Genomic DNA, 23,919 nt, shown 5'->3' with positions numbered 1-23,919 from the left:
CTCCTTGCCTCAGTCACTCTTGTGACTTTGTCATCTGGGCTTGACTGGGGCTGGTTTAAGATGGCCTTCCTCACATATTTGGTGATTGGTGGGCTGGACCCCTCTTTCCTTGAGGTCTCTCATCCTCAATAAACTAGCTTGGGGGTTTCATTGTATGGTAGGTCCAGGGTTCCTGGGGGACCAGACAAGAACCTGCAAAGCCACTTGTAGCCTTAGCTCAGAAGGCTTCATATATCACCACTTATGTCACATTCTGTTGGCCCAAACAAGTCACAAACCAGGCCAACCCAAATTCATGGGGTGGGGTCATTGACACAAAGATCCGTGCTTAAAGGGATGGGAGGAATCATCACTGTCATCTTTGCCAATTGTCTACCACAACTGCATTGCCTTTTCTCTTTCTCTCCTATTTTATTAATTTTTATCTTCAGTTAAAGGCAGAAGCGTAGCTAACAGGGTAAAAAAAGAATATATACTGTAGAATCAGATAGACCCACAGTTATTGATTCATAGGACTTCTTTTATATTCTAGATATTAATAGTTTTTGCCAGTTATATGTGTTGAAGATAACTTTTCTCAGTCTATAATGTATCTTGTTGCCTTTATGGTGCCTTTTGACAAAGAAAAGTTTTTAATTTTAGTAAAATCTGATTTTCTATCTCATAGGATTTGTGCTTTTTATATCCTGTTTAAGAAATCCTTCTCTCTCCCCTGGGCAACAAACGTTTTCTTCTATATTTCCTTCTGAAAGATTTATAGTTTGGACTGTTCACTTTCTGGTTTATACCTCCCTGGTACTGATTCTTATGAATGATGTGAGTTAGGGTTCAGCTTTTTATTTTCCCATGTGGGTAATCTGCTGTCCTAGCCACATTATCAAATGTTCCATTCTTTTCCCCTGGATCTGCAGTGACACATCTGCTGTACATCACACTTTCATACACGGGTGGGGCTGTTTCTGGGACTCTCTGTTCTGTTAGCCTGTCTTCTTGCTAATTCTGCACTGCCTTATATTATTGTAACTTTAAATACATTTTGATATCTGGTAGGGAAAGTATCCCAGTCTTGTTTTTCTTCTCTAAAACTGTCTTTGGTATTACTAGCCTTTTGCTCTTTCATAACAAATTTAGTTCCAAAAATAATGCTGCCAGTGTGGTCTGTCTGAATTCGGATTCTTTGGCATTTGTTGAGATTTGTGTTATGGCCTCATATGTGGGCTCTTTGCATAAACTGCTAGTCCTTGTGAATAGGATTTAAAATTCATGGATCTTGATCCATAATAATTATTCTTGATGTTTAATAATTCTTGATGTTTACATCTTCTGTAGTCTGACTAAATCTATTTTGTGTGGCATTTGGAGAGCGTTCTTTACGTTTGCCTAATATATTTTCCATCCCTATACTTTCAGTCTTCTGTGTCTTTTTGTTTAGGTCTATTTCTTGCCTATAAGCATATAGGTGGGGCTTTGTATGACATTATTCTGGTTTTTATCTAAACATGAAGTTTAAATATTGAGTTTAGTCTACATTACATTTATTTAGAAGATCCATGTATTTTGTCTCATTTCTATCATCGTATTTTGCTGTCTTGATCTTGTTTGTTCTTCCTGCCCTTTCCTATACTCTCTTTTGGCTGAATTTTTAAACTCCACTTTCCCCTTTCAACTTATACAGTCTAATTCTTTTCTTTTAGTGGTTGCCCTTAAAATTTTAACATGATTTCTAACAAAACAAGACCAAATTCTTTTTACTTCTCACTTGAAGCATAAAAGGACCATGAAATGGTTTAAATACAATCACCCACCATTGCTTTGGTTTCATCTTATATGTTTTACCTCCAAATGCCTTTTTGGATGTGTGTGGAGTGTTGTTTTATACACTACAACTTGCCCGTGTGAATATCAGCTCTCTATTTATCTCTCTGGTAACCTCATATACCAGATTATACATGTGTGCGTGTGTGTATATATGTTTTCCCACCTGAAGTACATCCTTTAGAGAATTTTTTTTTAGCGAGGTTCTATATTAGTAAACTTTCTCACTCTTTGTCAAATGATTTTTATTATATTTTTCTTCTTGAATACTATTTTAGCTTGAAATACAATTGTGTTGATAATTTGAGCATTTGAGAATTTCTGTGCTCTAGTGAGATAATGTCTTCAGATAGGCCTTCCTAGCTTCTTTCTTCAACTCTTATCCTTATCCATTGAGTGTTTAATTTTAGTGATTATAGTTCTTATTTCTAAAAAATTTACTAATTTACCTGGTCTTTTCTGAAAGTCTCTCTTTTCTTGTCCCCTGCCCCCCTTTTTTTTTAAAGCGTACTCGTTTGACAATCTCTATCTGATAATTGCGGTATTATTCCTTGGGAGTCTTGTTGTAGCTGTTGCTTCTCCCTCGTGGGGACTTGCTTCTCCTGTGTTTATAATAATGGATTATAGGTTCTTGTTTGACCCAGCTTATGTGTGTCTGACCATTAATATGATCCCATCATTAAGGATGAATCCCTCTAGAGCAGACTTGTTTTGGCTTCCGCCAGATGCCCTTGGAATACAAATTTAGAACAACTTTATGGCAATTTTTCATCTTGAGGATCACGGACTGAATTCCTGTATTGAAGTCCTAACCCCTGATGTGAGGGTTATTAGGAGTTGGGGGCCTTTGGGAGGTAATTAAGTTTAGACGAAGTTATGAGCTGGATTAGTGTCCTTGTAAGGAGAGGAAGAGAGACCAGGGTTCACCCCCTCTCTCCTTGCACACACAGAGAGCGGTCATGTAGGTGCCCAGTGAGGTGGTGGCCATCTGCAAGCCAGGGAAAGGGCGTCACCAAGGAAAGAATCTGCTGGCACCCTGATCTTTGATTTCCAACCTCCAGAACGGAGAGAAATAAATGTCTGTTGTTTAAGCGACCCAGTCTGCAGTCCTAGTTACAGCAGCCTGAGCAGACTAAGACATTGGAGTCCCCAGAATGTAGGACATAGTGTAAATTTGAATCTCAAACACCCGTGCAGCCAGCCTGTGGTTGTCACCTCCAAGAAGAAACCCTTCTGCCTCCATCCCCACTCATCCCAGAGTATGGGCAGAGTTAAATCAGCTTCCTTTTTCCTTCTTTTTTTTTTTTTTTCTCTTTTGCCAGTGAGTACTTTTGAAAAAAAATCTTTTTGAGTCTTTTTGGGGTAAAAGTGTAGCCCTTCAAAGGAACCATATGAATGTGGGAGATTTGATTCTAACTCTCCAGTTTGTACTGACCCAACAGTTGTTTTCTGTCTCACGGCTTCACAGTTGACACCAAAGGCTCCAGGGCTGTGGTTCCCAAGCTGAGATGGTTCTGCTGTTGGGCTCTGTAGGGGTGCGTGTTTGATTGTCACAGTGGCTGCGGAGTGCTCAAGGTACTTAGAACCCAGGAGCCCGGGGGGGGGGGGTGGCTAGTGCCCTGTGTACCTGCCGTGTGTACAGTTTTCCTCCTAAATGTTTTCCCCTCCTGACACCAACAGGTTCCCGCTCCCTTTGGGAAACACTGCTCTAGGGTTTGGAGTTTGGGGACTGATGGATTACTCAGCACTGCCATGGCTTTGGGACTGGCCCACCCCTCCTGCTTCCTTTGTCTTCTTCATTTTGGGCTCTGGGGATTTCTTGGAGCTCAGCTTTATGTTTAAAAAGGATTTGGGGAGACTTCCCTGGTGGTCCAGTGGTTAAGACTCTGTGCTTCCACTGCAGAGGGCATGGGTTCAGTCCCTGGTCAGAGAACTATCCGCATGCTGCATGGTGCAGCCAAAAAAATAATAATAATGGGGCTTCCCTGGTGGCGCAGTGGTTGAGAGTCCACCTGCCGGTGGGGGGGACACGGGTTCGTGCCCCGGTCCGGGAGGATCCCGCGTGCCGCGGAGCGACTGGGCCCGTGGGCCAAGGCCGCTGGGCCTGCACGTCCGGAGCCTGTGCTCCGCAGCGGGAGAGGCCACAGCAGTGAGAGGCCTGCGTACCGCAAAAACAAAAACAACAAAAAATAATAATAATAAAGAAAAAATATAAAAAGAATTTTGTTCTATTTTATTGATACTTAGAATTCCTAAGTGTTTTGTAGAATTAGGGTTTTTTTGCTTCCTTTTTAGGATACCTGACCCACAGTATTGTTAACAGTGAAAATCCTTTCATTCCTTTTCCCACTATTTTGTGAGCAACCTCTAGAGCCCAGGCATTATGATAAACAGTGGAGATATGCAGGGTCACAGTGTTTGGCTGTACCATCTGGAGGTCGCCATTATGCAGATTACAGCGTGAAGGTGACCTTGTGTACAGCCTCGCCACCCTGCTTAGTGCTGAGGGAGCGTGGTTCCTGCCATCTCAGAGCTTAGCGCTGTTCAAATCTTCCCCTTCTTTCTAGCCCCAGAATCTAGGTCATTGCCCCCATTTAAAGTATTCAATCACTCTTTTTTCCTCTGGTGGTGACGGTGTGACATTGTTGATATCCACCAAGTTAAGTGGGCCTCTCTCTTGGATGGCTCCCACCATGTTATTGAGTGAGCAAGTAATTAAAAGAAGTGCAAGAACATCGTAGAGCCAGAACTCTGCGACTAGGTGCGGGGAGGCGAGGGGGTTCGGACAGAAACTTACAAACCATAGAAAGTAGGCATTCGCTTCATTGCTGCTTCATTCCAGAGGAGGGGAAGGGGACCACAGGACGCAGCCTTGGAGCGAGGTTTGCTCAGGGATTGGCTTCTTTCCTTAGTTTCCCAGCCAACCTAGAATTTGATCAGAAAGTCATGCTAAACAGCTTGTGACTGTAACCGTGTCATTGGAATAAGGCAGCCTCTTTGCAGACTGACGCTTTCATCCAAAGAGTCAGAAAGTGGCTCCTTCTCTTCTCTTCTCTTTCTTCCCTTCTCTTCTTCTCGTCTTTCTTCCCTTCTCTCTCATCGGGTTAGAGTGATGGTGCTGTAGTCCCTGACCCAGTGCCTGACATATTCTAAGATAATGGTCATCAAACCACTGTCTTATCAGACTAGCTAGAGGTTTGTAAATATACTAGGGACTTGTTATTCCAAGTGTGGACCATGGACCTCTTGATTGATAACATCTTGGAGCTTGTAAGAAATGCAGAATCATAGGTCCAACCATATACCTACTGAATCTGAATCTGCATAACATGAACCCCCAGGCAGTTCAGATGCTCTTTAAATCTGAGAATCCCCCAGAGGAAAGAGATCTTAATGTTCTCTTCCCCACTGCAGGGGGCTACCATAGCCAACCACTGTAGTAGGGACTTGGTAAAATAGGAAAGAAGGTTGCCTGCACTTTTGCATACATAGAATATGGTGGGAAGAGTGGGTGAAGTTTGCCAGGTAATCTATATGAAAGTTATTATTTTTTTAGTGTTCTTCTCAGAATGGTTTATTCAGTTATTTTAGCAATGAAGTAATTGATCCAGCAATTAATTTGATTATAAATCAATCAAATAATTTAATTTTATTTAAATTTTATTTCATAGATAGATGGATAGTAAATTATTGTCTTAGTCAGCTGGGGCTGCTGTGACAGAATACCACAGACTGGGTGTCTTAAACAACAGATATTTATTTCTCACAGTTTTGGAGGCTGGGAAGTTCAAGATCTGGGTTCCTGCTGAGGGCTCTCTTCTGGCTTGCAGACAGCTGCATTTTCTCTGTGTGCTTACATGAGAGGAGGGGAGCTCTGGTGGAGGCCCATCCTCAAGACCTCATCTAAACCTGCTTAGCTCCCAAAGGCCTCATCTCCACATACAGTCCCATTGGGGATTAGGGCTTCAGCTATGAAATTGAGGGGGGACATAAATATTCAGTCCACAGCAATGATTGTATATTATAAAATATGTATTATCAATAATAAAAATATACTGTTATAAAATAATAATAATAGTGGTAACAATAAAAACAACAAAAACTGACATTTATTGAACCAATATCACGGAACACATACTTGGAGCGTCTAACAATATATGTACACGTCATGAGCTTGACCCCACACTCCCTTGCACTGGCATGGCTTATAGCAATGACTGTACGTGCTGACCCACGTGTTCTTCTGACTTCACCTTGCAGGGCACAGCCTCTGCAGCCAGCAGGGCAGTAGTCCTGAGAGTGCTCCGGAGGAGACCGAAGGGCCAGACTTGGAATCCTCAGATGAGACTGATCACAGCAGCAAGGTGAGAGATTTCCATTTTCACATCCCATGTCTTGAACCACCAAAGAATCACAGCTGACACGTCACCTCTGCAGCTGTATGTGGTTAGAAGGCCCCTCCACGGGACCAAAGTGTTTTTACTTCTGAGATGTCACTAAATAGGATATGAAATCCAAATTATAGTCTTGAGAACAAACCCATATGTGAGAATATAGGGCAGAGCTCACTCTTAATGAATTAAAGTCTCATTTCATCCTGTTTCCTTCTTATGCTTCCATATATATATGATGAAACAGCATCTAAAATGTGTACAGTTGGGTCCGTTATACTTTCTTGCTACTCATGGTTTCTATAACAGACTCCCTTTGCATTATCTCTGTTTAGCTCTTGTGAAAGGTGAGCACCTTTTTTTTTCATTAAAGGGAAAGAAACGATCTTTTTGTTTAATCCAAATACAGTGATTCTTACCCGGTTGAGCACTGTGACAAAGCACTTATCCTGACCCTTTGGTGCAACTGCGAATTTGTTTTCCATAATTCATCATGCTTTTATTCCACTTCCTAAAGAGTTCTATGTGTCAATAACCTCTTCTCATCACAGTCTCCAGAGTATAACAATTTGAAAACTCTGCTACCTGTATCTGAAAGACCCCTCCCCAGTAAAAACAGTGATACGTGATTATGTCCGTATTTATTCGTCTTCTGTTTTCAGAATGTCGTTGACATATTTATGTTGGTCCCCCTGTCTGTCTCCTATTCTTTTGCTTGACCTTGACCAGTCACTTAACCTGAGCAAATCATGTAACTTTAAATTATACCTTTGTTTTTCTCATCTACAATATCAGGTGATTCTTGCCTCTGTCCAGTAATTGGATGGTTGGCTGGGTCAAAAATATAACTGATATTGATAATGGAAATATACTCTTCAAATCCGAATGATTATTTCAAAAACCTACATTTCTCTGTGTATACTTTTCTGCCTCTTTTTGTCTTTATATATCTTTGTAGGACTTTCTTGAGTGCATATGTTAGACTATCTTCAGCATTGCTTTTATCCATATGTTTCTCTTTTGCCATCATAGGATCATCACTCTCAGTGTCTAAGTTGAGCACAGTATAAAATTTAATATTTTAAAGTAATTTTAATGTTTATAAATTTAATATCTGTCGACTGAAAGGGCTTTATGTTGTTGGTTATTAATTAAAAAGCCAGTAAACGGAAACATGCATGTTTCATTTAAAGGCAAAAAAACAAACAAAAGCTGTTTAAAGTTACTTTTTATTTTTGTGGCCTTTTACCTACTTTTTCGGGGAGGTGGGGGAGGGTGAGTGGCCCTCAAAAGAAACAGATATTTCCGTGTGAGGTAAGATATTTTGAAGGCTATTTATTAAATGGTTCTATTATTAAACTAAAAATGTTAATTCTCAGTTTCTAATTTGATTTGGGAGTACAGTTATTTTTCCTGTATCTAAGACATTTATTTCTGAATACTTTTTAACTTGGATCATTTTTACCTCACTATAATAGCCGTGTTCCACTCCCTTTGTGGATTTTGAGAGATTGTTTCCATTTTAAACATAGTGAGTCATGAAGTCCCAAACAGGGTCCTCTATAATATGGGGTTCTGGCAGCAGAGAGGAAGGAAGAGGCCCCAGGGTTTTGTTGACTCATCCCAGGTGCCTCTCTGATTTCATGGTTCTTTCTCCTGAGAACAAGACCCTGAAACGTGCCTGGAACAGCCAGGGTCAAGTATAGGAGCAGGCGATGCTGTTCCTGGATTTCACTGTAGAAATGTGCGGTAGGCTCTCATAAAGGAGAATATCTTTGAAGTTATTGACAAGTTTGGGTAATGATCTGAGTATTTTTAAAGATCATAAGGTGGACTCATTGACACCATAGGTTCACAGTCCTTTTTTTATAGACTGGATGTACGGAGCACTGTGTGATTCTGTACCTGAAAATACTCCTGGTGTTGGTTTGATTCAGATTTTATCTTCTTTATTTGAATGATTTTGTTATGAGTAATAAATGAGAGCTAATACTTAGGTAGTGTCTTGTATATATTAGATATTAACCTCTCATTCTCACAATACCACTGAGAGATAGACACTGCTATTCCCCCTATTTTATAGGTGGCAATATTGGAACAGAGAGGTTAAGCCACTTACTGAAGGTCACACAGCTCTGAGATGACAAAACGAGGCTCTCTGTTGTTAACTGCTTTGCTGAAATGACCTTCTGGCCAGATTGTTAAGGTCTGGTATTAAATACCAGGTTTCAAAAAAGGAAGGAAGGAATTAATTAGTGATAGTATAAGCCAGTTTAGATATACAGTTGAACCTTGAACAACACGCGGTTGAATTGTGAGGGTCCACTTATATGTGGATTTTTTTCCAATAGTAAATAGTATTACCGATCTGCAGTGGGTTGAATCTACGGATATGGAACCGTGGATGCGGACGAACCACGTGGATACGGAAGAACTACGTATATGGGGGTAGGGGGGAGTATAAGTTATACGTGGATTTTTGACTGCAAGGATATTCGGCACCTCTAACCCCCGAGTTGTTTAAGAGGCAACTGTATACTCATTAGCCACTTAAATATTTTTCTAATGCTTAAGCTTCGTGAAATATTTTTCTAACGCTTAAGCTTCGTGTCTTTTTTCATGATTTAAAGTAAGAGCAAGTGTATATCTTAAGTTTCTTGATTAAGGATCAATATTTTTTGATGCGGCTCCTATATCAGTGTGTCATTTTTCTTGAGGATAAACCAAACATTTGTAGTTAAGCTGTAAGCTGCCTAAAAGTGGAAGGATGATTTAGCCTTAATGTGAATGCACCAGGCTGGGTGTAGAATGTAAAAACTAGATAAATAGATAAACAAACAAATGAATAAATGAAATGAAACAGGAAATCATTTTTTATCTGCCTGAATACGTGAGGGCTGTCGATTCTTTTTGTTTATTTCTTTAATATTTTTGCTGCTCTTCCTAAATGAATCATTTTGTGAAACAGTGGGCAGGATAAAGAGAATGCACGTTAGAGTTTTGTGTGTTGTTACAAATTTTTTTTAGAGGGCAGTTTTTGCGGCACGTGGTCTTCGGGGGTTGAGCAAGTAGGTAATTGTGAGTTTGTTGCTGAGCCGTGGTGACACGGGACTGTCACATCCACCGGGCTGGGGTGTGGGACTTCCACACCGCAGGGACAGTCTGGCGGCCTTTCTCTTTGTAAGCCACGTCCTTCCTCTTATGACTGTGGGTGACAACCTCAGAGGACCTCCTCACCGCCCCCCCCCCCCCCCCCCGCACCCACCCACTTGTTTCCCTGCTTCTAATTGAAAACTCTTGTCTCTGGAAAAGAATGCTAATTAGCTCCGGGCAGTCCTATCGTGCATTCCAGACCCCCTGGCAGCTGTGATTTTGTTTTCCACTTAGCCAATGTATGAGAATCATTTTCAGAGCATTTCCAATTGGAAAGCCTTCTTTTTTCTTTTCAGTCCAAATTGTTGTTGTCTTGGAAATGTTTGGTTTTTGTAACAAAGCATTCGGGGGACATTGTGAAAATATGAACTGTTAAAAAATGTTTTGGTTTTTAGTGTCTGCTCTCAACTCTGTGAGGGGTGTCTTCAAAGTTTGAGCCGGGCGGGTTTAATATTCCTGTGCAGTGCAGGATGCAGGCCAATCAGCTGATCTCAGTCTGCAGGGTAGAGACGCTCACATCCCCGGGAGGCTTTTTTTTTTTTTTTTTTTTTTTTGCATTGTTTTCTTGCCTCCTGGCTCTCCCTTTCTGGAACTTCTGCTGTTTAGCCAGGTGAAAACAAAGCATAAATTCTGGTTTATCGGTTACCTTTGACTCCCTCCCGGAGGGCACTGACGGGCAGAGGGGGCTGCTGTCGGGTCGCGCTGTCGCTGTCCTTGCTCTGTAGAGATGCAGCCGTAGGTCTTCATGGCACAGCCGGCATGGGCAGTCTGCATGGGAGGATGCTCTCTCAGGAGCCAGAAGGCATTTGGTGCTCTCCGAGTATTTTAAGAAACTTCTGTTTCTTTGTGGAACGTGTCAGGAGGTAGAATTATCATGAGAATACCTTCCCGATGATGTCTGCTTTGTGGAAAATAAAGCGCAAGCCCAGGATTGAAAACAGTGGCAAGTCCGGTGATTCTGTATATCGGACGCTTCACCTGGTGAGCACTGTTTGAATTCTATCTTGCTAGCCTTTGTGTATGTTACGACTTTCTAGCTGATTTGTTTCCCAGTTCAAATGATGGTGATATGCTTGTCCCATGTCTCCATATTGCAGCCTTCTGCCCTTTAGATCCCCTTGTGGACAGAGAATATACATTTTAACATGGGAGTGGGGGGCATCAGTAGTTGGAGTGAAGTCGAGTTTGCCAAGAATCTTTACACATATCTGTTTTTTCATTTCTAAATGACAGAAAGGTGGGTTGTTATTATTATTTTTAAAATTAATCGTCACTTGAATGTTTCCCTTTTTCTTTTGGGTGTTGAGATTTTGAACATGTTTGTGTTACATGTGTGATAAGTCTCCCCATCTCCACCTCCGAACGGGTAGCCTAAGTATTCAGCAAGAAGAATGTTCAACTTGTCTCCTATAAAGTTTTAAGTGCTTTTGACTTTATTTCTGCTTACTTGTGAAGCAGGTGGATTTACATGTGTTGGCCCAGGGAATGTATTAATGATTTAATGTCAACTGACCTATATTGTGTATGCCAATTCCTATGGTAACTGTTGCCTCTTTAATAAGAAAAATTTTTAGTGGGTTAAGGGGGAGGAATAATTTAAAATCAAGTTAAACCATTTAATAGTTAAATATTAATATCAGAGTCTGTTGACTGTTAGATTTCGTGTCACTTAATGAAATTGAACTTGGACAGTGAGTACACGTGATTTACTCAAGCAAGCCTTTATCCTTATGGAATGCTTCTTCTTCAAAGTTTGTTCAAAAGGAGACCAAAAAGATGCCAGAGAACTATAGGGGTTATCATTGTATATGAGGATCTCTGAAATTATGGAATATGTTACTTTGGTGTTTGTTTCCCAAAAAAGCTTAAATAAAGGCTATAAGATTTCAGGCCACTCTGGCCCCTTTTAAATCTGTGGGAAGTGTTAAATCGGTCAGACTCAAAGGACAGTTTTAGAACTCTGAACTCATCCCGAGATAGAAATTGCCTTTAGTGGTTGCATAACAGGAAGAGCTTTAACAGCTGGGTAGCTTGGGTTGGTAGTGTGTACTTGAAAGCCTACCCCCCTCTTTTTGTACTTTCTTTTCATCTTCCACAGGAAGAAAGTGATATTATAAACATTGAACTTCATGCAGACCTCAGTAAACGAGCCCATTTCCTCCTTCAGTTGTCATGTTCATTTCTGTACGTTGGGTGGGTAACTCTTCATCCTGACAGTAGAACAGCTCTGCTACCCTTTAACAGTTTTAACTGGCAGCTCTGAAATGCCCATAAGCGCTTTTTGTGTCCATGGTGACTGATGGCAGTCCTCAAACGGGGAGAGGTTTGGACTTGGAGAAACTGTGTCTGTCTTCTTCTTTCCACCAATCCTTTGCTACTTGTACCGATTCCAGGAAACTTGGCTTTTAGGAGCTATGTTGAGGACCTCTCATGGCAGCTTTCTGGGCTACAGTGCTTGATGTGCAAATGACCAGAATGCCATGTATCACTCAGTGGTAGAGTGAGGAAAGCACTGCCCTCAGCTCCTTCTACATCCTATATCCTGGCCAAGCTACATGGAGAAGCTCCTAATGGGTTTTTTTAAATTAATTTTTATTGGAGCATAGTTGCTTTACAATATTGTGTTAGTTTCTACCGTACAGCAAAGTGAATCAGCTATACGAATCCATATATCCCCTCTTTTTTGGATTTCCTTCCCATTAAGGTCACCACAGAGCACTGAGTAGCGTTCCCTGAGCTATACAGTACATTCTCACTAGTTATCTATTTTATACATAGTATCAATAGTGTATGTATGTCAATTCCAATCTTCCAGTTCATCTCCCCCCGCCGACCCCAGCTCCTAATAGGTTTTGATGCAAACAAGTTTGGCCACAGTATGGGGGCAGGGGGACTTAAAAACTGGGCCACAACATGTAAAATCTCTAGGTTAGAGGTATTCTAAAGGCGACCTGCATTTCCTTTTTTGGGGGGTAATATTTTAGTAAAACAAAATTCTCAAACTTGATGATATCCTTTGAAGTTGTTTCCAAGCAAAAATTTCATTAAGAGCCTTATAAGTAACACCCCTTGATGATATATACAATATAACTTGTTATTCTTTTTGTTTGTTTATTTATTTTATTAAATTTATTTATTATTTATTTAGATAACATGGAATTGACAGTAAAAAGATTATGTCCATATTGACCCAGTTCCTTGATAAACCTGAGAGTTTATAACTTGAATCAGAGAAGGGGCTTGCCAGTGGAGAAACTGCTTCCCCCCCACCCCCCGATAAATCTATCTTAGCTTAGGAAGACTGTGTCTTATAAGGAAGGGATGCCTAAGGCTCTGAACTCTCAGAAGAGGACTCAAGGATATTTTTAGGTATCCCCTGGAATGCTAAAGGTATTTCCTAATATAATCCAGGACTTGGCTCGGGAGGGGTGTGCCAGGAAGAAGGTGGGGAGCCTGGCTGTTTGACGGGGGGTTGGGTAGGAGATGGCTAGGTGTAGAGCACTAGAGCCCTGGCCCTCATCTCACTAACCTGAGCTTTCCCTGAGTTTTTCCCTGAGCTTAAAACTCAGAATACTGAACCTTAGAGGTGGTGGACTTGACATAGGCAAAGTCAGGAACCCTACTCACACTCTTAAAAATGGAAACCTTAAAGTATTTATCGTGAAACGGAGGGAACGAAAACCCAGAAACTCCATGTCATGCCTTTCATTATTCAAGCCAGATATTGCTGAGAATGGCAACAAGTCAGCGTGGTGCAAATTGGGAGCACAAAGGGAAATGTCTTTTGAATTTCCTGCGTTTGATATGTCAGAGTCCCAAGGTTATAACTTGCCTTTTTCTTAAAGTGTGGGACATCCTTGGTGTAATCTGTGAGGACATTGGAGTTCTCATGGCAACTTGTCTAAATGATAAAACTGCAGAAAGGTCTCCTGTGTCTCTGATGGGAATATGGGAATGGATTTAGGTATCATGAGTAACAGCTATGTTATTAATTTGTATGTAAATGACAGGCAGCTGTGGTTATTGTTAGGACATTTAGAAAAGCATTGTTTAAGCGAAGGTGCCAGTTATACATTTGTTGTTTTGATGAGTGACAAATCAAAGTGACAGAGGAGAGTTTGGGATTAGCTGGAGGGCAGGGCACTTAAGCTGTCAGCTGTTATCACACTGTCTTTCCTTGGGATTTTCATTTGGTGAGGCACAACCCCACTTCCATGATGTCTATGTTATAATGCAGTTGCCTTTTACAGTTATCATGAGATCATCTAAAAGGCGTGTGGACATTTTTGTTAAAATGGACCTACTTGTTCCTTTTTAATTATTAGGACAAAGCCATATTTAACTGTTTATATTGAATGATGACACTGAGTTTGTAAAACCCTAACATAACTAAATCAAACTGTTTAGTTTATTTCTACTGAAACAGGCTGTGATTAAAAAAAGTAGTTTTTCTTTTTTAACAGCCTTATTGGGTTATAAGTCACATGCTTTACAGTTCAGCCCATTTGGGTGAGTTTTTCAGCAGTCACCAAAGGGAGAATTCTTTGTGGGGATAGTCAGTGTCTGACACACTGATTCCGTAGGGAACATTTGACAGTGCCACTGACAGGTAACTAATACATCCCGGCATATAAGACCAGGATCTGTGCTAGCAATAAATAAGCTGTGTAACCATAAGAAAATTGGATCAATAATTACGTGGATTTGGGTCCTGGCTCTGCTCTTTCCTGTCATGACATTGCTGCTAATGCATCCTTGTTAAGTTCTGATTTCCCATGTCCTTGTCCTGTCTTTATTCCGGGCTTCCTTCCCTTTGGGCTATGCTAATGAGGGAAAGGCAATATGCTAATGAGGAGAAGGCATGCTAATGTTAGCTACCTTCCTCTGTGTTTAAGAATTACCCCCATGGGATACACTTGGTTTGGTTCCTCTGCCTACCACGAAATGCCAGCCTTGACTTTCAGCTCTTGGCACCAACAGTTGTTTTCGGAAGGATGGTCTTCTCAGGATGTTCACTTTCAAGAGTGAGCAGGTGGGATACCCACCTACTCACTCCTGAAAGTAATCCTTTATCTGCGCAGGTCTGTATTGGAAATACTTTGTGCCTAGGAGTGAATTGGACAATAGAAACAGGGAAGAGCAGTCCAAGAAGATATGCAAGGAGATATGCATGAGATATTTGCAGAGTGGTACATTCGAACAAATACTAATAAATTAATAAACTAGATGTTGTGCTACAAAATAGCCTTTGGAGTAATACCATAGAGAGCTTTAAAAAAATGCTAACACTTGCACATCCCGTCCTAGAGATTCGGATCGAATTGATCTGGATGGTGCACTGGGCACTGGGAGGTTTAAAAACTCCCCAGGTAATTCCTACATGCAACCAGGGTGGGGAATTACTGATTCCACAGGATTTTCAGTGGTCCATCTTCAACCCTTGCTTTGAAGAACTGTTTTGCATAACTTGAAAAGTTGGAATTTTAGAATTCTAGATTCCCAAACTTCCACCTGAATCATCCTGGACAGAGATTGGGTGGGGAGTGAGCTCTCCTATTGAGGTCTTTTTCAGGGGTCAATGCCCCTTAGTTTTAGTTGGAGGAGGGGGGAGGTGGTGGGTGCTGGTGGTGGTGGAATCTTTCTGCCTTGGAGAAGTTGGAGAGACAGAAACTTAAAAAATGTATATATATATATATGTATATGTATATGTATATATGTATATATATATATATCTGTTGCTATCTAGAGAGTTGCCTCCGTGTCAACTTTTAATAGAGACAGAAGACTCTGCTTATAAAATCATCTTCCAGCTTTGCAAAGTAAATATGTATAGTGCAGTGAACTGAGAGTCTGATAATGAATTACCCTTGTATTTTGGGTGAAATGCACTTGTCCGTATCTTCCTCTCCTCATTGGAGAGCTTCTTGCAGAGTAATTAAGGACACAGGCTTTGAGCCATGCTGCCTGGTTCAGATCCGAGCTGTGCAATCTTGGATGAGTTACTTAACCTCTCCTGGCCTCTGTTGTCTCGACTGTAAAATAGGAATGATAATAGCCCTCACTTACCAAGTGGGAGGATTAAATGAATCAGACCAGTGCCTGGCATGCAGTGATCATTCAGTATATGTCAGCAGTTGTTATTATGGTTGTTATGAGCATTCAGTGAGCTCTCAGATGTGTGGAGCAATTTGAGGAAACGAGAGATGTGATTCATGTGTGGCAGTTCATTAACCAGGAAGAACATCTTTAGGAGGGACAGATGTCAGACAAGTCTCTCTAGTGAGGGATAACTTCGTCTGTCTTGCCTTTTCATCTGTGCTCTGAAGAGCACGGAACAGGTGGCCGCATTTTGCCGCAGTCTGCACGAGATGAACTCCTCTGACCCGAGCCCGTCCCCCCAGGACTCTGCCGGGCCTCAGCTGGCCACCATGAGACAGCTCACGGACGCCGATAAGCTGCGCAAGGTCATCTGTGAGCTCCTGGAGACGGAGCGCACCTATGTGAAAGTACGTCTTCTCCTGCCCTGCATCCTTCCTTCCGTCCTTCGGAAGGATGCAGGCTCTGTGTTGATACTGATTTTGACTAACAGCAAAGCCAGATCACGGTCTTGAAGGGTATCTTGGTCTCTCTATGGAATTTGGCCTTGATTCTGAATGTTACGATCTCCTTTTGTGTTTTAGGGAAGCATATCTATTCTTATAGCACTTCGTTGATATAAATAACTGATTGATTGACTCAGAAAGGAGATGATGGTGGATGTTAAGTGAACCTTCTGACCTTTCTAAATATGTTGTTGAGCTCATACTAAAATTGAATTCGTTTTTGACAAATTCAACTAGTAGTATCTTCACAATCTACTTTGAGTCTAGGCAGAAAGATATCAGGTCTGTTTTGTGTTATCATTTGTTCTGACATTTAGTTATATTCCTGAAACTATATCATTTGTTCCTATATAATTTATAATACATACAACTATTGTTTAAAAATGATTAAAGAAGACAATTTAAAAGTGATAAAAACTTTATTTAAAACTTTATTCATGAAGTGGACAGTCTCCTTTTGTAGAACTGTAAAATGGGACAGAAGGCAAGAAGCTTTCATAGGGTAAAGAATAAAGAACAAGGAAGAGACAAGTAGATAATACTTGATTGGCTGGGGCCACGTAGTCAACCTTGGTTGGGGTGAGAAGGCCCAGAGTTGGCCTGGCATTTGGAAATTGGCTGAGTGGATATACTACGTTCTGGTCAAGTGGTGTATTGACAGGCACACAAAAATGATCTAAATTTGGGTTTGCTGACCCGACACCCCAGGCAGAAATGGCTCCATCTTGGGCCTGGAAAGTTATTTCAACACTATATAATTTATAATATATTCCTATAACTATATAATTCATCTAATTATGATAATTGTATAATGATATACTCCTCTAACTGTATAATTTAGTTATGTTTAGTTCCATGTTACAATAGTATGATCTGTTTTAGTCTTTAAGTCAGAGGTCAGCAAGTTATGGTCCTTAGGCCAAATCCAGCTCTCTGCCTGTTTTTACAAATAAAGTTTTATTGGAACACAGCCACACACATTCACTTATGTATTATTTATGCCGCTTTCCTGTACAGCAGCAGAGTTAAATAGTTGCAACAGAGACCATATGGCCTGCAAAGTCTGAAATATCTTGAGAAAAGTTTGGCTCACTTCTGCCTCAATGGACCTCAGTGACGTAAAGACTGAAATGTTAGCATTTGGGACATAATTTTTTTTTCTTTAGATTCTTTATAGACTTTTAGATGTGCTAATCACATATTCTTTCAACCCTTAGGACTTAAACTGTCTCATGGAGAGATACCTAAAACCTCTTCAAAAAGAAACTTTTCTCACCCAAGATGAGGTATGGTGGCAATTGTCTGAACTTCGTGAGGGTCACACTATAGCTTGATTTGGTGAAGAGGAAGGACTGGGGAGTACACACAATACTGAAAGCATTTTGAATTCATTTAATTGTAATAAATAGATCAAATTATTGCCTGCGGAGCTCTTGGTGTGCACTTGGAGAGGAAGGAGGGAGCTGCCCCACCTTCTGGTGGTGGGAGCATTACCGTAATTTATAAATATGGGTAGAAAAACTTTGAAATCAGAAGCAAATAAAGGTTCTGCACACTAATGAAATACGGGGTTGATGAAATTCTTTTGCATTTTCCAGCTTGATGTGCTCTTTGGAAATTTAACTGAAATGGTAGAGTTTCAAGTAGAATTCCTTAAAACTCTAGAAGATGGAGTGAGATTGGTACCTGATCTGGAAAAGCTTGAGAAAGTTGATCAATTTAAGGTAAGTCTCATCCTCAAATAGTGTAAAGCTTCCTCTTAATGTCAAGGGTGGGCTATCCTATAGGTCAAGTCGAATCTCCTAATAACACATCGCAGGAGGCATTGTTGCCGTGGTCTTGAGTCTTCACTGAACTGCCAGTGGAGTCATTTCCTAAAGGGAGTCTGAGAGGGGAACGCACTGCATCTTGCTTTTCTGGCTGAGGTAGAACCAGTGCCACTGACTTGCATTAAACTGGTGTATCTGCTGACTTCTGCTTTGGAAGATGTGCCTACCTTTTGTTCTGTTTATGTAGGGGCCTTTAATACTTGCTATTAACAAATTAGACTAGCACTCTTGGTTTTCCAATAAACAAATTAACTTATCTTGTTCTGGGAAACTGGTTAATGGAAGTGCTTTTCAATTATCTAGGAGGAAGACAATCTTCCAGCACACAATGTCCTTGTAGCCTTTTTTTTTTTAATTTATTTATTTTTTAATTTATTTTATTTTTGGCTGCGTTGGGTCTTTGTTGCTGTGCGTGGGCTTTTCTCTAGTTGCAGCGAGCGGGGGCTACTCTTCACTGCAGTGCACAGGCTTCTCATTGCGGTGGCTTCTCTTGTTGCGGAGCACAGGCTCTAGGCGCGCAGGCTTCAGTAGTTGCGGTGCACTGGCTCAGTAGTGGCTCCCGGGCTCTAGTGCGCAGGCTCAGTAGTTGCGGCGCACGGGCTTAGTTACTCCATGGCATGTGGGATCTTCCCAGACCAGGGCTTGAGCCCGTGTCCCCTGCATTGACAGGAGGATTCTTAACCACTACACCACCAGGGAAGCCATGTCCTTGTAGCCTTAGTGAGGATTTATGACTAGTACCTCAGTGAGGATGCTGACAGCTTGTCTCCTTCTCCTTGGTTGGCTTTCCCTTATTGCAGAAATTTCCTGTGCTGTGTTTCTGATTGACAGGCGTTCACTGATTTGTGCACAATGGTGTTGGCTTACATGTCACCCTCTTGTACTTTTAAAAAACAGATTAATTGAGGTACAATTGATAGACAATACACTACATATATTTAAAGTGTACAGTTTGATGAATTTTGACATACATGTACACCTGTGAAACCATCACTTCAATCAGGATAATGAACATAATATCACCCCTAATTGTTGTTCCTGCTCTTTCGTGATTCCTCTCTCCTTCCTCTTTACGGCTGCCTCTTAGCCACGGGCAACTATGTCTGCTTTCTGTGACTACAGATTAGTTAGCATTCTGGAATTTTATATAAATGGAAACATATAGCATGTACACTTTTTTATGTGGTATCGTTTACTGTGTAATTATATTGAGTTCCATCCCTGTTGTTACATATACCCATGATTATTTTTTATTGCTGAGTAGTGTTCCATTGTGTGGATGCACTGCACTTTGTGATCCTTTCCCCTTTCTTGGGCATTTGGGTTTTTTCCAGTTTTTGGTGATTACACGTAAAGCTGCTGTGAACATTTATGTACAAGTTTTAGTATGAATATATGCTTCCATTTCTCTTGGGTGAATACCTAGGAATGGAATGGTTAGGTCATATGGTTAAGTGTATGTTTAACGTTTTAAGAAACAGTGGAACTATTTTCCAAACCGGTTCCAGTGTACAGTCCCACCAGCTGTTCGTCCTCATTCTTACAACAAGGTCGGGTCACTCTTGAATTTTAGCCATTTTAGCAGGTAGGTGGTGGCACTTCATTGTGGCTTTAATTTTAGTTTCTCTAATGACATGACTATGAGTATCTTTCTGTGTGCTAATTTGCTTTCAATATATCCTCTTTGGTGAAGTGTCTTTTCAAATCATTTGCCCATTTATTATATTGGATTGTTTTCTTATTGTTGAGTTTTGAGAGTTCTTTGGAAATTTTGTGTATGAGCCCTTTACCGATATGTGATTTGTAAATATTTTCTCCTTGTCATACAGTATCTCCCAAAGAGAAGTTTTTTTTTTTAAGTTGATTTCTTTTTTTTTAATTGAGTAGAGTTGATTTACAATGTTATGTTAGTTTCAGGTGTATAGCAGAGTGATTCAGTTACACACATACATACGTATACGTCTGTTCTTTTTCAGAGTCTTTTCCCTTATAGGGTTATTACAAAATATTGAGTATAGTTCCCTGTGCTATACAACAGGTCCTTGTTGGTTATATATTTTATATATGGTAGTATGCATATGTTAATCCCAACCTCCTAATTTATCCCTCCCCTGAGAAGTTTTTATTTTTTAATGAAATCCAAGTTTTCAAATTTTTTCTCTTTTGGGTCATACTTTTGCTGTCTTATCTATGAACTCTTTGCCTAAACCAGGGTCATAAAGATTTTCTCCTAAAAGTTTCATAATTTGGGGATTTATATTTAGGTCTCTGATCTGGTGTGAATCAAAGTCAATTTTTTTGCATATGAATATTTAATGTTTCTAGCACTATTTTTTGAAATGACTATCCTTCAGTCCTTTTCCACTGAATTGCTTTTGTGCTTGTGTTGAACTTGGGTTCAGTTGTCCATATAGGTGGGAACCCTCATACACTTTGACTCTCTTCTAACTCTTGCAGAAACCTGGCTGTGTAATGTTAGTATGTATACAGGTTTGTAGGATGAGATGAAGACTACCCCTTCGATATATTTTTGTGTGTCATCTCTTTACAGTCCCTCTGCAACAGGAGTCATTTAGAATGCACACACATATTCATACACATAAGCATATGGACATATATTCATGTATAGTTCTCTATTTTTATTTGGATGTAATTTTAGACTTACAGAAAGGTTGCAAGGATAGTATAAAGAATTCCCAGATAGCCTTCTCCCAGCCTTCTTCCAAATGTTAACACATTTGCTTTATCCTTTCTCTCCCTACCTATTTCCTTTATGTGTGTGTGTGTGTGTGTGTGTGTGTGTGTGTGTGTTTCTCTGTATATAGAATATCATTGTTTTCTCTGAACCATTTAAGTGTAAGTTGCAGGCATAATATCCCTTTAACCCTAACTACTGCATATAGTTCATTTTTTGTGTGTTCAGAAATTGCTTGTGTTAGTTCGTTTTTCTTCTCTTCAGGGTAGTTGGTCATACTGTCCATTTGAAGTACAGTGTGGTTCATTGATAAATTAATTAATAGGATATTAGAACACCATGATAAGGGCCAGTAGTTTGTCAGTTAATCAGAAAGTTGCTTAATGTGGAACATAATAAAAATGCGGACAGACCGGAAAACATTTGGTTTTAATCTAAAATATCTAACATTCATTATATTCATGTAGCAGGCTTTTGCTGTGAGTCCAGTTCTTTGCGTTTAGAGTCAGTTGATCACTTCAGGAGAGTTTAGTTATCAGAACGGTGATATGAACATAACTGTGTTGTGAGCAGAGTTCTTCTAGGGAGGGGTTGGTGCGTGATCCTTTTAGCAAGTTTACTCTAAGCAGTCAGTGCTGTAAATTCCATTTAAGTGGAACTTTCTTCCCCGACCTTCATTTCACTAATTTAGTGCCTCATCTGACCCTCTCCATTCCATCTGTCAGACATGACAACTGGTGCACGTTCAATAGTCTTGGCCCCGGGGCTGCTCTCTGGCACTTCTGAGTTGGCTTCTGGACAGTCAGCGTTCACTCTTAAACCTGTTGCTGTTGGTTTCCGCCATTGCTACTTCATTTAAATCCTAATTATGTATTTGTCAAAAAATATAAACACTTGTTAAAATATTCAAATTGTGTTGCCTAAGACAGGATTAGAAAAAAAATTGGTCCTGAGGTCAAATAAGTTTTGATAAAATTTCCCCTTGGAAGTTTGCAGTGTCCGTCAGCCAGTGAGAGGCTCTGGGAAGTCCTGCAGAAGAGAAACACAGGGGAAATGCAGCCTTTGTGTAGAAACCCCTCATGTTTGTGCACACTTTGTGCTCTGAGATCATTTTTTAAGGCTGGAAGAACAAATGAATACCTTAATGTTCTGTCTGTGTCTGCTGTATGGTATGTGCCTAGTAAATATAAAGTTAAAGAAATGAATGGCTTGATATGGCTAAAGTAAGACGTTACAATTTGAGCTTTTTCTTCTATAGTTTTTCTCATTTGATTGTTGAATATAGCTCAAAGGATGACTATACCTACAGAGTCAGACTGCCCCTCCCAAAACCCTCTCGGTCAAGGCGGGGAGGTTTGGGGAGGGATGGGGCTTGAGAAGTAAAGGAGGAAAAGTACAACATGTAGGGAAATAATTTAGGCCTCTAATTACCAGTTATGTGTGGTTCATAATAAACCTTTTTTGTTTTTAATATTCTATCAGATTTCTCTACATTGTTCATTCAATAAAGTGCACTTTGTGGAACCCAATTTATCACTCAAATCCAAAACACACATACATGGAGTCTAAAAAAAAAAAAGTGGTTCTGAAGAACCTAGGGGCAGGACAGGAATAAAGACGCAGATGTAGAGAATGGACTTGAGGACACGGGGCGGGGGAAGGGTAAGCCGGGACGAAGTGAGAGAGTGGCGTGGACATATATACACTACCAAATGTAAAACAGATAGCTAGTGGGAAGCAGCCACATAGCACAGGGAGATCAGCTCGGTACTTTGTGACCACCTAGAGGGGTGGGGTAGGGAGGATGGGAGGGAGACGTAAGAGAGAGGAGATATGGGGATATGTTTATATGTATAGCTTCTTTTTTTGCTTTGAACATACGTTTTAAATTTTAAATTTAAATAAGCAGTAGCTCTTTCTGAACTAGAATAGATCATTGTGAAACCTCATAGATACTTTTCTGAGGCCTGTTACATATATTTCTATAAAATGTGTAAGATAAAAAGTATCCCACCTCAGGCATATTAAATTCCTAATAGGGAAAGTCTCCACCTAGTTTTGATCCTGTTGGGGCAGAGGGTATGGCCTGGGAGACAGTACTAATTCCTTAGTTGAGTCTATTTCTTATGTTCTTATCTATTCCTGCTAGAAGAGAGCATGGCATTGGAGAGGGTGGAGTTAGTGATGTGTTTTCTATTTCGGGAGATATATGCGTTTCCTGCCTTTATTTGGTTTGTCACTTCTACCTCCCAACAGGAACTAATGAGAGAATTCAGATTTCTGTCTTTTCCAAAATGCCGTATCTACTTTCTCGGTAACATTCAAACATCCCATATAGGTCACTGAAAGACACAAGCCTGGAAAACCAGTGACATCTTGACTGTAATTACCGAGAAAGCCAAATCCAGCATCTATTACACCAACATGTAAACCCACACATTTTCCCATAGGCCATCAGTGAGCTGAGACAGGCTGTGACAGGTGTCAGTGGTGCTGATTTGTGGGGAGAGTCAGGCAGCTGCGAGCTCCCTGCTATATCCTGCTGATATTTCCACATGAGGAGGACCCTAACCTAACTGCATTGTTTCTTGTTAAATCCAGAAGGTGCTCTTCTCTCTGGGGGGATCCTTTCTGTATTATGCCGACCGCTTCAAGCTCTACAGTGCCTTCTGTGCTAGCCACACGAAGGTCCCCAAGGTTCTGGTGAAAGGTAAGGCCTGGGAGGACTGGGTAGCAGGTGGGCCTGTTCATTGTCAGTTCACATCTGTGTGGCCAACTGTGGTTGGGGGCTTTTGGACAGAAATCGGAGTCATTGTTGTGCCGGATGGATGTTCCAACATGCCACAAATTAAGGGTATGGTTGTTCCTCGGTATCTGTGGGGGATTGGTTCCAGGACCTGCCCCCCCACCCCCGCATGGATACCAAAATTCGAGGATGCTCAAGTCTGTTATATAAAACGCATAGTGTGTGCGTATAACCTGTGCACATCCTCCCATATACTTTAAATCATCTCTAGATTATTTATAATACCTAATAAAATATAAGTGCCATGTAAATAGCTGTCCGTGTGCAGTGTATTCAAGTTTTGCTTTTTGGAACTTTCTGGAATTTTTTTTTCCCAGATATATCCTATCCATGGTGAGTTGAATTCACAATGCAGAACCTGTGGATAGAACCTGTAGATACGGGGGCCCGACTGTACTGAGAAATGAAATGCATTATATCTTGAATTAACAGTTTTGTCAATTTTCGTACCATCAACGTTTTGACTCAGTTATTTGGGGCCAGAATTGATGAGTCATTTTGCAATTATGCAGAAACGTAGGGAGTTTAGAATTCCCCTGCTTTATTTCTATTTTTCATTAATTTTGTTATAACCTACCACACTTCATATACCTTTTTCTGGCATTTCATTTTTCCCTCACCTATTTTT

General features: G+C 40.6%; 1 protein-coding gene across 5 annotated transcripts in view; it reads left to right on the top strand.

Moving 5' to 3' along the window:
• TIAM1 (TIAM Rac1 associated GEF 1) overlaps window positions 1-23,919 on the top strand; it is a gene marked incomplete at its 5' end in the record, with an annotated part of 137,020 nt that overhangs the window by 87,208 nt on the left and 25,893 nt on the right. For 2 of the 5 annotated variants that reach the window (XM_082654579.1, XM_082654578.1), the window contains 5 exons: window positions 6,076-6,179; window positions 15,686-15,865; window positions 17,179-17,247; window positions 17,560-17,685; window positions 23,087-23,195. In XM_082654579.1, coding sequence (XP_082510705.1) covers window positions 6,076-6,179; window positions 15,686-15,865; window positions 17,179-17,247; window positions 17,560-17,685; window positions 23,087-23,195 — 588 coding nt within the window. Of the gene's footprint in view, window positions 1-6,075; window positions 6,180-10,234; window positions 10,341-15,685; window positions 15,866-17,178; window positions 17,248-17,559; window positions 17,686-23,086; window positions 23,196-23,919 lie in introns of those variants that run through there. The other 3 variants (XM_082654580.1, XM_082654581.1, XM_082654582.1) reach the window with 3 other exon arrangements.

The sequence above is a fragment of the Grampus griseus genome, assembly GCF_964374135.1.
Source record: "Grampus griseus genome assembly, chromosome: 5".
NCBI classification, from domain to species: Eukaryota; Metazoa; Chordata; class Mammalia; order Artiodactyla; family Delphinidae; genus Grampus; species Grampus griseus.
Note: the sequence above shows the minus strand (reverse complement) of the source record. Positions and strands in the feature narration are given on the sequence as shown.